Below are 16,608 nucleotides of genomic sequence, written 5' to 3' on the forward strand. Positions count from 1 at the left end.
AAGTAATGTTACAACAGTTGTTCAGTTATGAAGGGTTAAAAATATGGAAAAAGCCTGTGACAACTGGTAGGACTTTTTGAATTAAGGTAATTGCTTAATTTGAATTAAGGAGTCACCATCAGCAAAGCAAGTAACGTCAGTGCCAGTTATAGAAGCTGCAAGAGTGCTGTGAGCTGTTCAGAACCTCCATGAGACATTATGAAGGAGAGAGCAGATGAAAAAGTAGCAGCTTACATAGACCATATTTGAATCTTGTTTTAGGGGGAAAAAAAGGCGTTGTATATGGCCATCTGTGGTTATGTATTTTTACCACCTGTTCAGCATGTTTTATCCATGTTATAAAATACAACGAGCTTACAGAATATTGTTAGACCTTGGGGATTTGTCCTGTAGAGAGGAAGATATCTGCAAGGGCTCTCTCAATGGTCTGTTGCAGCAATTTGAGGTAGAAATAGCAATCAGAATATTAGCTTTGAGACTCCCCCTGAGGCTCACCTGCATTGTATTTGGAAAACATAAAGACATTCTTGGTCAAAACATAAAGACATTCTTGACCTTTGTCCTGAAGAAGTGGGTCTGGAATGTGAACCATGTGAATTACCATTGTTTGAGGAGAACTGTACAATGCAAGGAAGACAAAAGAATGCCTACATGGGATGGAGTAGAGCAGTCTCACACTTGATACCTGTCTCCTGGAGACAGAGATTTGCTAGACAGAATATACCAGCTTATAAATGTGGAAGATGTCCTATTTTGTGAATCTTGTAATTGATTTCTGCTACAAGGATCAGGGATCCCTTCCAGGTGTTGGAGCTCACAATGGGAGTCATTAAATAGCAGCATGTATCCCAGCTGCCACTGCCTTCTTCCTTCCCTGACTTCTGTTTCTGTCCTAGTAAATACTTCAATGATCTTAGAGAGCACAGCAGCAAAGTTTGTATTTGTGTATAGCACTTGAATTAAAGTTTTCTCTACCTCAGCTTCCAAACTCATCTGACAATCTGGAGCCTGACACAACTTCCTTGTCTACGAGGAAGTGGTACCGTATGATTGGCCAGGGAAAATGTTTTGCTTCTGGGAAACAACTAGAAGATTAGTAGGATAATTTGACTTTAATTTTGTTCCTTCTTCCTAATATATTAGAATTCATTCTTGTTTGCACCTGTATATCTGTCCCTACAAGACTCATATTTTCTGTCATGGGCCATGTTCCAAGTTCTAGCCTGAATGCAGAGGACAATTCAGAACTCATATTCAGCAAGCAGCTGGGAATAAAGAACATGTGATGTGCCTGGGTAGTATTTGTCAGAACAAATCTAATCCACCTCTGTGAGAAGAAGAAGATTTTGCAAATCAAATGCTTTCTGATAGAAGCATGAGAGAATAGACCATGAACACAAACATTAAAATCTTTGGGGAAAAAAAAAAGATACATAGGTGGGATAATTATTTTGGGATGGGATGAACAAAAGCAGCAGTTTATTCTTGTCTTACACACATGGCACAACATACAGAACCAGCACAAATAACTTACAAAATCTCATACACCATGCTTCCTCTTGAATAGCTTCTATTAAGTTACAACACCATAACGAATCAGGTATTTAGTTACGACAGATCTCCAGACATGGATAGTCTCCCATTCAAGGAGTTATTATTTTTGTAAGCTACTTAGACAAACATCATATTTTTTTACATGTTTAATACAGTACAGTATCCTTAACAGAGTTCAAGATATTCACAATGAGAATTGAATACTTTATAAAACAGCAGAATTTCTCACCTCAGTACAGGCCTACATTCTCTCTCCTGCCTCTTTCTGGTTTAAAATGTGTTACAAGTCGTCTTTACTCAAATTTCCAAACTAAGAATTGCTTTAAATGAAAACAAAACAAAACAAAACAGAACCAACATGTATTTACAGGTTTTTTTTAGATTTAATAAAGATTTCTTTGCTTCCCTTTCCCATTCCAGCCCCCCTACCCCCAAAAAACCTGCCATTTAGCTGGTAGAAATATTGACTCTCAAGCTGTTATAAAAACGAAGAAAAAAGAGTTAGCGACGACTTGTTGGATGCAAAATGAAAGATGACCATCACAGCCCAGCATTAATTCAAAAAGATGAATTGTTATCCCCTAATGTCATATTTTGTGTTCATTGGAGACAGATGATGCCTGTCATCTGATTTTTAGAGATAATGAACTACTTATGGGCCAGCGTACAAAAGCCTCCCATCTTTTTTAATTGCAAGATGCCCCCCTCTCTTTGATGCAATCATTTCTATCTCAGTTCTTTCCTTTTCAGAAATTGTAACAACTCTGACTGTGTTATACTGACCTAAACTCTCCCAGTCTCCATTGGATAAAACAGTTTCCCCATATCCATGGTCCCAGTGGCATTTCTGGGTTGACTCAGAAGAGTTTTGCCCTGTGATTGCACTACAAACCTCACTGAAGCCTGTGGGAATCTTTCCTTTCATTTGGTGGCTTTGGATTAGCTCTGCTTGAATGCAGCTGGCAAACTCTAGCCCTTAAGCAGTTAATCAGCTTTCTAAAGAAATAATCAAAAAAGATTCCTCTCCTTTATACATACAATACGCAATATTTTTACATTTAGCATTATCATAAAAAGCATGTTTATGTCATTTTGAAAATGTATTTTTACAGAAATCTATAAACACTGTTGTATCAAACACATTCTCAAAAACTGGAGAAAATACTGACACAAAATCTGGAAGAGCCTCAATGGAATTCTCCCAGTACTATTTGTCTACTTGCATATTTCATATTTCAGTGTCCTTTCCTGCAAACATAATTTGGCCATATGAGAACAGGTAAAGTAGACAACAAATCCCCAACAGTTTTAAGTAGGACCTAGGCCTGTTGTTTAATGAAAGTAGATTGACATTCAATGTATGTTTGGTTTGTTCTAACCTGGCATGCCCATTTTGCTACCTTTACTCACAATGAGCAGTACCTTAGTTCCCAAGTAGTCTCATTCGCTTCAACGGGATTACACGTGACAAATGACGTATGCAAAAATACTGAAAATGGTTTTCCACTTTTTTTAACCCTTCTTATGTCAACAACTAACATCACTATCTTCTTCTTTATATATATTGTACTTGAAAATGAAGTAGGACTAATACTTGCAAACAAATCTGTACCAGAAGTTAGTGCACAAACTTTAGGAAATAATCTGCTTATAGTTGTGCTATAGTTCTGACAGCCTAAAAACCTATCTGGTGTGACCAAGACTAAATTTCACAGGTCTAAATGCTTTATTTGTACATTTGTTATTGTTACACTTGATATTTCCTCAGCCTGACACAACTGAAATTTAGACATGTGTCTCACTGGCATGAAATCAGGATGCTATTTTCTCTTACCACCACCATTTTCAGTACAGTCAGTAATGTACATTAATTCATATAATCAAAGTACTTTCCAAGTACTTTGTCTACATAATATTGGAGAAATTATAAAGTGAATTTGGTTTCCTCTCCTGCAAAATTTTGAAAATGCATTGAAGTTTGTATGTTGGTAGTGACTGTAATGGCATTTGTTACAGTCCAGGAGGTTAAATACAGGAAGTTAAACAGCAGAATAAGGTTTTCTTCTTTGTTTATTCATTATTTTGTTTATTTTTTAATGAAACTAAAAAAAAGCCCAAACTAAAAACATAAAGCTGTTTTTCGTACTAGAGAATCTTCAAGATATAATTGGTAATTATGAAAATGAAAAGTAATTTATTATAATATCCTGAATGTCATATCATCTCAACAGAAATTCTTTTGTATGGTTTGAAATGTTTAAAGTGTAATCCTACCTGGAGGAAAAAAATGCAAGCCATATCTAACCCCGAATTCTAGCTATACTGTAACACGTACAGTCACCCGTAAAGGAGCCCTTTTAACAAAAAAATGTATGCTTACTTGATTAGTTTGAAAAATGTATCTATTCTGATCACTATAAAAAAAACCACACTATATATATAAACTTACTAAAAAAATCCAAGTGTAATAATATTTCAACACTTAAAAAAGATAGTTTTACACAATGTGATATGTAAAGCAAAATGCTGAAAACATGTTCATTCTTTGGAATGATCAAAGTATAAGTAACCAAAACTTACAAATAATGACTAAATTTTTCATAAAAGATTTTTGGTGGAGGGGCGGAAGGAATTCCCCCCCTACTCACCCTCAATCCCCACGGCTTTTATAGATCCATCCCCTTCCCTAATAAGCCACAGGTGGGGTATTTTTTGTTGTTATATTGTAATAAGGTTATCTTCGTCTATGTATGAGTCACTGATAAGCGACTCCTTCAAAACCTAGTTTGTTCTTCTTGAGGTTTACAGTGCTTCAGAATTTACAGGCCACTTGAACTCTAGAAGAATATTAATCTGAACTAATTATGTTAAAGTTTAATGAAATAGAAATTCTGTTACTTAGTGTAAAAATTAAGTTACCTTCTGTTCTAGTAATTCAATCCAATTTTATTTTAAACCCCTTGCCCCCCCTTGAAAAAAAAAAAAGAAAAAAGTTTTGTAGTTAAAAGCTTGTAATTATACATAGCAAAGAAAAAAAAAAAAAACTTGCTCCTTGCCTATGGAAATATATATAGTGTTTCAAGATCCAACCCTTCTCTAAGCTGTTAACCATCACATAACATATGCCATTTGGCAATTTGTCTCCTAGGATATTCACAAATTTCCTTCCAGTGCTCTCCACCTGTTCCTTCTGCTGAAGATCCCAAGGTTAACCGGCCAATGACCTCATTTCTTGACCCCCTATCTGAATCTAACACCAGAAATTCAATGCTGATATCATCAAGGCCCTCACAAGGAATGTCAAAGACAAACAATTCATTGAACACTGCATTGGGGGTACACTTCTTCACGTGAGTTTTCTTTTTAGAAATTCTTTTCTTGGCATGATACAAGTTCACTTTGACGTAAGGGTCTGCAATGAAAAGAAAGAGCACAGATCAGCTATTGAACAGTGTTTACAAACTCCTTGATCTAGTTTATGGTAAATTTCATAATTATCCAATAGAATTACATCACAGTGAGTAGTTATTTCAAGTTATTGAAGATGATTCATCTAATCCAATTTTTAAACTTTTTTCTTTGCGTCTGAATTAGCCTCTTTAATCTCCCTTTATGATCACCAAAATAACATTCAAGGCAGGCAGTGAAGTTTAAACTGCAATCAAATGCAGGTGTTTCCTTCATAAAATAAGTCCTGTTCTGAAGTCCATTAAACCAACAACACCTCTACCACATTCAAAAATAGTCTGAAAGTTCACAAAATTCTAAGGGTTTCTGAAAAATGTGTTTTATTACATATTTATGTGTGACAGAAATTTGCTTTTCACACATTCTACTGGGGTATAATCTTCAGCACTAATCAAACTCATGAAAAGAAAATTTTCAAAAAGGATTGAATAAACTTGGGCTGAGAGAATGGATGTGATATTTCTTCTGGGATTCTATTGAAGTCAATCAACTTGATTAAATTGAGGCCATCAGGTTTTTTTAACCAATTTGACACTAAATTTTAAACGTAAGGTTATATTTGTTGTTGGAATTTGTGTCTGTCTTTGCACCTGTGCCTTACTACTGTTGAATATAGGAAGGGAAAATGTCCATATTTTTAGCTACCATCCAACTTTGAGTGTTTGCATTCATCATAGTTATTCAATTGTTGTGAGATTCCCTTGCAATTGTCCTCAATAATGGTCGTTTTTATTCTTTGAGAGCAGACATTTTAAAAATCAACCCTTTCAATTACCTTGGCATTTATTCTGTGAAATTGTGGGCCTGTTTCCAGGTTCTCATGGTGCAGTGGTGTAGTACAAAATCTTCTCTACTGAACCCAGTCAAACATGATATTTTATGTAAACAATCAGCCAAGTTAATCATCAAGAACACCTGAATACTTTTTAAAAAGAAATACTACTAAAACTGAACAGTATTTATATAGTTTACATCACAGTTATCAGACTGAAATGGTTGGATGAGTAAAAGTTATGTTTTCCTTTGAACTGACAATACTAGAAGTAATAAAGTAATCGAGAGGGTGTAATAGAGTATCTCTTCACTTTCATATTATATTACCATAATGAATATTTCAAAATCATGAAAAAACTCACTGGCTTTGAAATTATTGTATGTCATGCAAGCATAGTATCAAAATGAATATTAATCAGTAGATTCATATTGGTTTCCACTTCTTTTTAGAGGAAGTTTTCTGTTATCTTTTGCCAGTTACTAGATAAGTTTAAAGAGTTCCACTTGATTTTATTGGGCTAATAAAGGTCACTCAACACCAGTGACCAAAGAAATCAAGGAGATTGTGAAAATGGAAGAGCTTCAGAGAATAAAACAAAATGCCTTCTTTTCAAGGAGGTTGAATTATGGAATTGTTCATTTTATCTTATAGAAAGCCCACTTCACCCTCCTCCTTTTCCAAGACTAATGTTGGGAAGAAGAGAAAGTCACAGTGGAAATGATGACTTTCCTGAGTGTGGAATGCTACTGACACCCAAATATCTATTACATCTATCTGTTGGTCTTATTGATGAATAGAAAACAATAAAAAACTGCTTAAGTGAAGTAGGTGCAACATGGCTGCTTGCAGAAATACTGCATTCCTATTATAGTTAGCAAGGCTTTCCCAGGGGATGCAGGAAAAGCAAACAAATTGTATAGCTTTTCTTATAAGAGGTGCAATAAACAATGGATGTCCCATAGTGTGCAGGTGGATGCTGTGACTAGGAAGGCTTTTTTCACCAAGTTATTTTCCCACCTGGATAAACATCAGGCAAGTCTGTTGAGATCAGCTGGCTGTCGTGCTGCCTTCATGAAACCCCCACTATCTCCTGGGACTTTGGGGTTGATTTTTAAAAGTGCATATGCTCTCTTTTAGTCAAGTAAATTCTTTGGCTCCATAGACATCCTTTCTCCTTCTGATATGTGAACAAAAATTAGATAAAAAGGAAGATTTAAGTGGAACTTGATGAGAGTTACCTATAGCTTTGTTTCATTTGATTCAGGATGGGCTAATTTCCTATGTAAATAGCAGTATGAGAAATAGAAAAACTGTATTATTGGCTGCAGTGATAATTGTTCAGTGTTTCCCAAACCTACTTCCTCTTCTGCTTTTTTTCGTAACACTGAGTGAAATTAAAGACCATAAGTTCTATAAAGAAGAGCAGCAGATGTGGTACTACAGCCCTTTTTTGTGTATTGTTTTTTTGTGGCAGTCTTATATATAGAACATTAAATTTTATACTGTTATTATGTTATATAGCCTTAATGTGCCTTCTATGTGCAATTCCAGGATTGGCTTCAAGAGAAGATTCCACTGAATGAGAAGCAGACAAGGAGAAGAGAGGATAAAACCTGATCTCTCTTAGTGCACCCCAAATCTGGCTCACAATAAAGCATGTGTGTCATGCTGCAGCCTCCTCCCAACACTGGCACAGCTCACCTTTTCACCTTGCCAAAATATGCTAGTGCTCGATGGGCCAAATTCAACACAGAGGTAAGAGGCAGCTTTTCTTCTGAGATAAATCATATGATGATCTCACTTAATACTGATCTTCTACAAATAAACTCATTTTTTTTTTGTCATAAACAAAGCTTTTGGTATCTGCAAACAACGTCCCACGCTTATGGCAGATGGGTTCTGTTCAAGACAATCATAAAACTCATTGGTTTCCACTGCTAACAGATGTCACCTTTCTTTGATGTGATTGAAGAGCAAATTTGTAAAATACATACCCCGGAAATAAAGCATTGACCTAGATATTAATAAAACGAATAGGATGTAAATAATAGAAACATCATTTCTGCATTTTTGGAATATTTTTAGTCTTTGAAATGCAGTATTTCAGCTGTCTTTTATCATTCCATTTTATATTCTTAGGGCATATTCATTATTAAAACCATTACCTGATAATCCTGACACATCAGATTTTGGTAGATGCCTGGCTTTTAGAACAACGACAGTGAGTGTGTTTGTCGTAGATTGATAACAGAGAGAGACCAGTAATTCTCCACGACCAGATGATTTCTGAGGAAATTAAGGGAAAAAAAAAAAAGGGAATAAAACTATTTATAAGCAATTATATTGACCAAGCTTTAAACAGAGTTAATAAGGTTTATGAAATGTCACAGGAGTCTATACTCTGAAACTGTGTAAAAGGACACAGTATGTATAACTATTCTGATTTACATAGTGAATATAATTTCCTTCTGTATTAGTTATATAACTTTTCCTGTATTTGTTTATCAGACTGAACAAAAATAAAGATAAATGGACAAGATATGTTGACATGACATCATTATCTTTGGAGAGTAGAAATGAAATCGTGAAAAAAAATCTCAATTAAAAAAAAAATCTTAAGCAAAGCAAAATTTCATAAAGATATATTGGGGGAAAAATCTAGTACAAGTAAAGAAAAAAAAAATATTTGGTAAAGTATTTTAAACAGAAAGAATTCAAACTCTCAGTGAAATCTTATCCCCTGACACTCTAAAGCAGTATGATATACATGAAATAAAGGTGAGATCAAAGATTTTTCTCTATGATTATTTGATTTGAATTTGCAGGAGTGGTTTATTTGAAAGGGAGAAGGAAGGCAAGGGAAACAAGAGAAGATAGTACCTTATATACCAGAAAATCCAATAAGTTATCCACCAAAGATCAGTGACATACTTATATTTGTTGCCATATAGTGATAGAATTGCAAAATAACAGTATTAGCTATAAGTATGTTGCCTAGTAGACATTTATTTTATTTGATAGTATGCTTGTCATTTGAAACCAATCATGTTGAATGTCAATACATGTTCCACTTCCTTAGCAGAGATTTAAGAGATGTGTGTGTGTGATGCCTGTGCATTTCTGTGGTTCAGCTGAGATGGCTGGAAATGACCCTTACATCCTGAACTGAGACAACACAGCATGAAATATTTATGTCCCAGTAAAATCAGGAAGTTTTGTTGGTAACTCCAACAAGTCTATGGTTTCACCCTTACTGCCATTAATAAAGCTGCAGCCTGTATCACATTCATGAGAGACAAAGTGGTGACAGCATCAATGTGCAAGAACAGGCTACAACATCAACAATATGTTCTGTAGCAGGTCCCACTTCCCTAACTGATGACTACCTACATTTCTTAAGAATGTGCTACACAACCCATACAGTTGACATTTCCATTGACTCCAATGAGAGTTAAGAAGGAATGATGTCATATATAAAAGGGGATGCAGGGGAAAAAGAATAATACATAAATATTTTTATTCTTTCATTTAAAAGCAATTAAAAGCAAATCAGTGAGGGTTGAGTCTGCTTGAGCTAGCTGAAATGTGTCCACTCAAATCTGTTGGACCAGATGAATAAGAAATTAGAGCTTAGGGCATTAGCAATTTCTTTCAATATGCTTGTTGCAATGTGTTTTTTTTTTATTGCATTTGTGTAATGGCTTCCTCACACTGCCATTAGGAAAGCATCTCAGGAATTGCCTGGTGAGCTTTTTGTTTTTTCCTTCCAAGATGGCAGCAGCATTACACAAGAATTATAGCTAATCCTATCACAACATTTTCAAACTTCGAAGAAAAAAGGTGTTACCCTAACATTTCTTTTGATGATCTCTCTGTCCATTAGCAGCCTTCCCTCCGAGAGTTCAATTCCAGCGAGGGGGATAAGGACTTCTCCAATGACATCATCTCTGGAAAATCTGTCGAAGCTCAAGACCATGAAGTGAAGTGTTAAGTCTTGAATTTGGCTGTAGGGGATCCCATAAAATGTAAAAGTCTCATCGAAAGCTGGATCTAAGGTTTTTCTCAGCACTCTGGTTTTCACCTTGTGCTTTTTCTCAGGCAGGATTGTCATTTTGATGTAGGGATCAGAAGTCATTGACTGTTCATCCATTGCTGGCAGCCCACGAGCTTCTTTGATGTTCACTACAAATGCTTTTTTCTCAAAGTTGTACTCTAAGGAGAAAAAGAGAGTTCCTAGCTTGTCTTGTTTATCTTCAGATGACAGGGAAGTGATGGATTTTAAGCTGTCAGGGGATACTGAATCTTTCTTCCTTTCTGCAAAGTGCTTAGGAGATGAATTTTCAAGATCTGGAGAGCCCTGCATTTTTGTGGTTGTTTTGGGGAAATTGCCATTTAGATCTCTCTTCTCCAGATCAAGATGCAGAGAATTCTTTGGCATTGCTGATTTGTTCTTTGCTTCGCTTTTATCATCTGCTCCAAACTTCTTTTTGCTGTTGAGATTCTCAGGGTAAATATCAACCCCCTTCAGAACATGGACAAACTTGTATGGAGGGGTCTTATTGGACTTGGAAGATTTGCGCTGGCAGCAGATCCAAGCAAAGAGGGAGACAGAGAAGACAAGGCCAAATGCACTAAAGATCCCAACCACTGTAGGAATTTCATCTGCAAATCAAATAAATAGCAACAAGCACATAAGCAGCAGTACCTTGAATTCTGAGTGATATTTAATAAAGAAATAATTAGTAAAACAAACTGAGACAAGATGGTGATATCAGCAGGATTGACAGACTGGAAATGCTCTGCATTGTACACATTGCTCGCCATCTGCAGGCACCAGTGTGCAGTCCCACTCTAAGGCACGCTTGTTATGCTAGTATTTTTCCATACACGGAGAGTTAGGGAGGAAAATACTATTCCCATCCTAATAATAATCGCTATTCATAGTTTGTCTATGGCCTCTACCCTCTGTGTGTAGTTTCTGAGCTTATATGTCTGTGAGTAATACAGCCCTCAGCAGGTTTCAGCTTTGGGTTTATGGAGGTTTGCTGGTTAGCTAAAATACACTCTGAAATATGTATTACTTGCAGACACATCGTCTGCCTTTCATAGTGTTTCCTAGAATACTTTGTACACTCAATTAGCTATTTTTTCAAATGATCTGATCACATAATTGCCTGGAGGTATCTCTTGAAAGAAGTGAGTTTAATTGGAGGTTATAGCACTCAACAGTTTCACTGGGATTTTCAATACTTTGCAGGAGGAAGTCTATCAAGAAAATTTAGAATAATTATATAGCAAGTGTCTTTTCCAGATGGATGTGACATTGGGCAGCACATGTGAGTTCAAAGCTGAGTTTATCATTGATAACCACTAAGCTTTACATTTAAGACACTGAAGTAGAGCTTATAGGGAGTTTACAGAAAGGGTCAGTACTTCTTAGGAGCTTATAAGAAAAAATGTTAGAACAAAATTCTCTAGAGTTTTAATATGAATCCTGTACTTACACTGAATAAAGAGAAACCTGAGCAAGTGTTATAACCTCCATTGCCATGTGGATATATAATTTACATATGGAGTATCATTATCCCTTCAAAGCATGCATGGAAGGGTAAATGAGCACAACTAATTAGAAAGCCAATTTTGCCCATAAGTAACATTACTAAGTGAGTTTAAAACTCCCACAATGTAACAATCAGAGTTTAATCTTTATTCCTTGCAACCCCGACTGCCCAATAGAATATTAATGTCATGACATTGTTTATGCATAGAGGCAATTATGTAACAATTCTGTTTCTCTCTGGTCCTTCTGGACAAGAAAAGGAAAACTATCCACCTGTATTACTAAACCAGCCTCATCCAGGCAAAAGCTGGGCAGAAAAATGTGCTGCCAATACACTTTTGCTTTTCAGTGGCATGATTAAGAAAAAAATATCCACAACAATACTATTAGAGCAAAGTAGGACATAATGTTCCAGCACAGAAAGGATCAGGCCTGGCTCTTAATTTTTTATGACAACACTTTCCTGATGCTTACAAGCTGTACTATTCTATATACTTAATTGCAAGAAGTCAATGAAATGACTGAAAAACATACGCATAATCTAAAAGTATCTTTCCTAACTTAAGCACGTGGCTTTGAATTTCAAGAATTCCCTGGGCTGCAGAAATTTAAATATACACGGTATAAAAATAGAAAGCTAAACGTAACTGAAAACTAATCAGAATACTTTAATATCTTTTAAGAATGATTTGTACATTTTCAGTACTTTCTCGTGAGATAATAGACTTTTCATAATAATAGATATTATGTTCTACTTTAATTCTATAACTACTGAAAGTAGTGATAGAATCAATTTGATGTATAAAATATTAATTATGTTTCTTAAATAAGTAATTAGACAAGCATGATGTCACAAGTGTGGTTAGAAATCTCAAGTGGATAGAATAGGAAAGGAGATGAAATGGTCACTAAAATGGTTTTATATTTACAACTAATTGTGTCACAGCATTAATTTCCTTGTTTTGTCATAATCAGTTGGTTAACATTCAAGACAGTGCATTAATAGAAGACATCTCCTACTGATTCTGGGAGAAGTTGTTATTCCAGTTATGTGATATAAATCTGGAGTCTCTTCACTAAGTCAGTGGAATGATCCTTGAATCAAACCACTGCTAAAGCAAGTGAAAGGTAGGCTAGAGTCAATATTTGTAAAGCAGAGTTCAGAAACGTTCCCTCCTGCTTTTCTTACTAAAGCAAGTTATGTATGCATTTTATAAGTGCACATACATGACTGTTTCTGAAACTTCTGGTGCCACACTACATCCATTGCATAGAAATGACAAAACTGAAAAGTTCACTGTCATCTTTGTTATTCTCAATGAAACTGGGTTGGTTAAGATGCAGTTGTTCAGCTAAAAGCACTGAAATCCCGTATTTTCATTTTCCTAGCGATATCTTTTCACTTTAACTAACGATTGACCTACAAGAAGAATAAAAAGAATGACAATTATTCCAAGAATGACTTGAACAAATATCTTCTCTGTGGTACAAGATGCTTTTTCATCATCTAACTCTTGATGCATGGTACTTTAACAGAGATGCAGAAAACAACCCCAAACCTCTCCCAACCAAAACCGCACCTACAAAACCCTCTTTATCTCTTCCGGTACTTTACTAGGGAGGAAGAACGGGGAGGGAGGAAGGAAGAGAGATTAGGGAAAGAAAGCAGATTCACACAACTTCTGAGACCTGAAGAGAACTGCGGGGAAAACCAGGTCCCTCCCAGAAAGCTGAGCTGGGAGGCACCGGGAGGCTCCACAGAGGTTTCTCCTCTCCCGGGGAGAGGAGGCGAGCATCACTCGGCCCCGGGTGCGGGGAGCCGGGACGCGCTTACCGAACTGCTGGCGGCTGTCCGCTATCGGAGCCATGTTGGTGGCGAGCGATGTCTGGGGGGCTGGAGCCGCTGTCCGGCACTGGAGCCGCTGTCCGCGGTGCTGGAGCCGCTGTCCGCGGTGCTGGAGCCGCTATCCGCGGTGCTGGAGCCGCTGTCCGCGGTGCTGGAGCCGCTATCCGCGGTGCTGGAGCCGCTGTCCGCGGTGCCGAGCGACTCGCCCGGGGCACCAAGCGCACTGCCCTGCTGTCCCCTGGCTGTCCGCTCTCACGGCACCCGGGTAATCGTCTTTGCCAGGGCAGTTAAAAAAAAAAAAAAAAAAAAAAAAATTAAAAAAAGAGAGAGAGAGAGAGAGAGAGAGAGCAAGAGGAAAAAAGGAATAACAACAAAAAAACACCCAAAACCCGGAGACACGAGCAGTGGGGACAGTGGAGGAGGAGGCTGCGAGGGGACTGGAGGAGAGGGGGGAGGGGAACCTTCGGTCCTCCCCTTTGCACACTGATTTGCAACCCCCTTCCTGTTTTGGCTCTTCTGAGTAGCTCTGCTCTGAGACTGAGTACGTGGTTGAAACCCAAATTGACGCAATCCTGACGCTACAGGGCTGAAATCAGCACCTTTCCCGCCTCCCTCCCCCCCTCCCTAGCCACCACACCCTCCCTCCCTCCCTCTCTGTCTCTCTCTCTCCCCTCCTACACCCTCCTCCTCCCCCCGCTCCCCCGTCCCTGTCTTGGATTGAACAACACGCACTCATCGATTATTTTAACTGCCTTGCTGCAGGTTATGAGCTCCCCCACACACCCTTCCACAGGACACAGACAGTGAAATGGCAATGTCTGTGATTCAGTGCACCCTCTGGAAGACATGGGTGTGCCTCTTTTGACAGGGTACGATCTATTCATTTGCTTAATTAACTATCGGCTGTACAAGTTGCAAAAATGTAAAAGAGTTGCAAGCCTGAGACAGTCCAGATACCTCGTCTCCAGCTGCAGGGCACACGTTTTTCCTATGACTGACGTGATACATTTGCTGAATTTGAGTCACGAAAACTCCGGATGTGACTTGCCCTTGTGCCTCTTTCCTGCTTCCTCCCAACATCCACCCCCACGTAAACATTCAGTCCCCAGTTTGGAAATCCTCTTGATCTTCCTGCAGGTCTGGGAAAGGAGATGACTTTACCTAAATACTTCTAGATTTTGCTGGTTTAGATGTCTTTTCCTCCAGCGAGAACTGAGAATGTGGCAGGGAGACAAGGAGAGTCTGGCATACAGGAGGAATGCAGGGGGAACAGGATAAGAAAGTGGGATTGCCTGTAACTAGAATGTCTATAGTGTATAATAAACCAAGCTAACTCCTTGTGAAACAGAGCTGCAAAAGCCAGCACCTGGCATCTGACTCCTCCTGGATTCAAATGGAAGTATAGCAGCCAGGTTTGGAGCTAATTCTTCTGCATAAATGGGAAACAGGTGCTGTTGCTTCTCTAAATAACAAAATCCAGATGCGGACATAGTCTGGCAAGACTGACTGCTGACTGCTGACTCTGTGGTCAGCCACACGGAAGCTAGTATGTCTTGCTCCATTTAAAACACATTCTTCCCTCTCCGTGAAGCCAGTGAAGCTTCTGGGATTTTACAATAATTAAAGTAGGAAGATCATGGAATCATAGAATATCTTGAATTCAAAGGGATCTGCAAGGATCATCAAAGTCCAACTCCTGGCCCTGAGCAGAACACACCAAGAATCCACTATGTGCCTGAGAGAGCTGTCATAATGCTTCTTGAACTCTGCCAGGTTTGGTACTGTGATCACTGCCCTGAGGAGCCCATTCCAGTGCCCAATCACTATTTGGAGGAAGAACCTTTTCCAAACATCCAGAATAAACCTCCATGACTGAGCTTCAGGCCATTCCCTCATGTCCTGCCACTGGTCACCACAGAGAAGAGATCAGTCTGCCCCTCTGCTGCTTGTCATGAGAAATATACAGAATATATATACAGTTACGTACAACCATGATATCCCCCCTCAGCCTCCTCTTCTCCAGCTGAACAGACCAAGTGTCCTCCACCACTCCTCATACTGTTTTGCTTATGGATCCTTCACCATCCTCACAGCCTTCCTTTGGACACCCTGTAAGAGTTTCATCTCTTTCTATACTGTGGCACCCACACAAACTACCCACAATATTAAAGGTGAGGCAGCCCCAGGTCAGAGCAGAGGGGGACAATCTTGCCCCATTGGCAGTCTTGCCCCTTGCCTGGCTGACCATGCTGTGCTTGGTGTCGCCCAGGACAGGGATGTCCCTCCTGACTGCCAGGGCACTGCTGACTCAAGTTCAACTTGCCACTGACCCGAACCCCCAGGCTCCTTTCCATGGCCCTGCTTTCCAGCATCTTATTCCCAATCTGTCCATACATCCAGGGTTGAGCTATCACAGGTGAAAATCTAGCACTTTCCCTTGTTGAACTTCATACATGAACTTGGTGATTTCCCATCTCTGTCATCTGTCAAGGTCTATCTTCAGGGCCTCTCTACTTGAGGGAGTCAACAGCTCTACCCTACTTAGTATCCTTGCAAACTTAGCCTCCCTTCTAGTCAACATGGCAAGCTGGTGTGAAAATACAGCTGGCATGTCCTGGGTCTTGAGAATCCATTATTAAATATTTTTTATCTGCTTCTGTTGTACCTTCAGCAACCGGGCCTTGGTATACAGCTCCAAAACTCTTGCAGGAGCAGCCGTACCCATTACTCTGATCATCATTGCATTCCGTTCATTTTAATAAAGTACAGAGTATAGCTTGCCACCACTGTTCCTCTCACAAACACCTGGAGCACAATGAATTTGGGTATAAGAAGAGTGAATAAACTGTTGTGGAGCTCTGTCTTTAGTGTGTTTTGGCAGCACAATTTTATTTGGATTCTTTGGATTCACATGTTGGCACAAATCCAAGCAAACTTGGCTTAGTGTCTTTATTCTTTCTGGCAATTCTCATTCCCTTAGCCCTGTTATCCTCTTCTCTTTCCCTGTCCAAAATCCAGCCTTGCTCAAAATATGCAGACATTGAAAGTAATCATATTTGATTTTAGACTGCATTCCAAATATATGAACTTCCAGACATGACTGAAATAATCAAAATCCTAAAAGAAATTTGGTGTTAAACAAATATAACTGGATTATTGGAATATTGTAAATTACTATGTCTGGATTTTAAAAACAAAGCACTGAGAATCAATATGTGGTAAATCCAGCTAGTGCATTTATACTACTTGAGCTGGGATAGAGTGAACATATATATTATGTTGACACTTGAATTATTGTCAGTAATTTCTGAATATTTTTTATTTTTATTTTTGAGTAAGCCCCAAGACTTCCTTTGGTGAAATGTACATCATTTAGAGACCACATGGAATTATAAAAATAATTGA

At 38.3% G+C, this 16,608-nt stretch overlaps 1 protein-coding gene across 2 annotated transcripts; it reads right to left on the bottom strand.

Moving 5' to 3' along the window:
- Window positions 1-1,446: 1,446 nt before the first annotated feature.
- Window positions 1,447-13,796, bottom strand: SYT4 (synaptotagmin 4). Of its 2 annotated transcripts, none has more exons than XM_088156059.1 (4): window positions 13,192-13,796; window positions 9,651-10,459; window positions 7,963-8,083; window positions 1,447-4,966 (listed from the first exon to the last, which is right to left on the bottom strand). In XM_088156059.1, exons 1-4 carry the CDS (start codon window positions 13,223-13,225, stop codon window positions 4,659-4,661), a joined length of 1,272 nt encoding a protein of 423 aa, XP_088012185.1. In that variant the 5' UTR covers window positions 13,226-13,796; the 3' UTR covers window positions 1,447-4,658. The 2 variants fall into 2 exon arrangements, with proteins under 2 accessions (XP_088012185.1, XP_014750320.1); XM_014894834.2 differs by having other exon boundaries at window positions 9,645-10,459; window positions 13,192-13,794.
- Window positions 13,797-16,608: the final 2,812 nt, after the last annotated feature.

Source organism: Sturnus vulgaris, chromosome Z, assembly GCF_052056855.1.
Source record: "Sturnus vulgaris isolate bStuVul1 chromosome Z, bStuVul1.hap1, whole genome shotgun sequence".
Classification (NCBI taxonomy): domain Eukaryota; kingdom Metazoa; phylum Chordata; class Aves; order Passeriformes; family Sturnidae; genus Sturnus; species Sturnus vulgaris.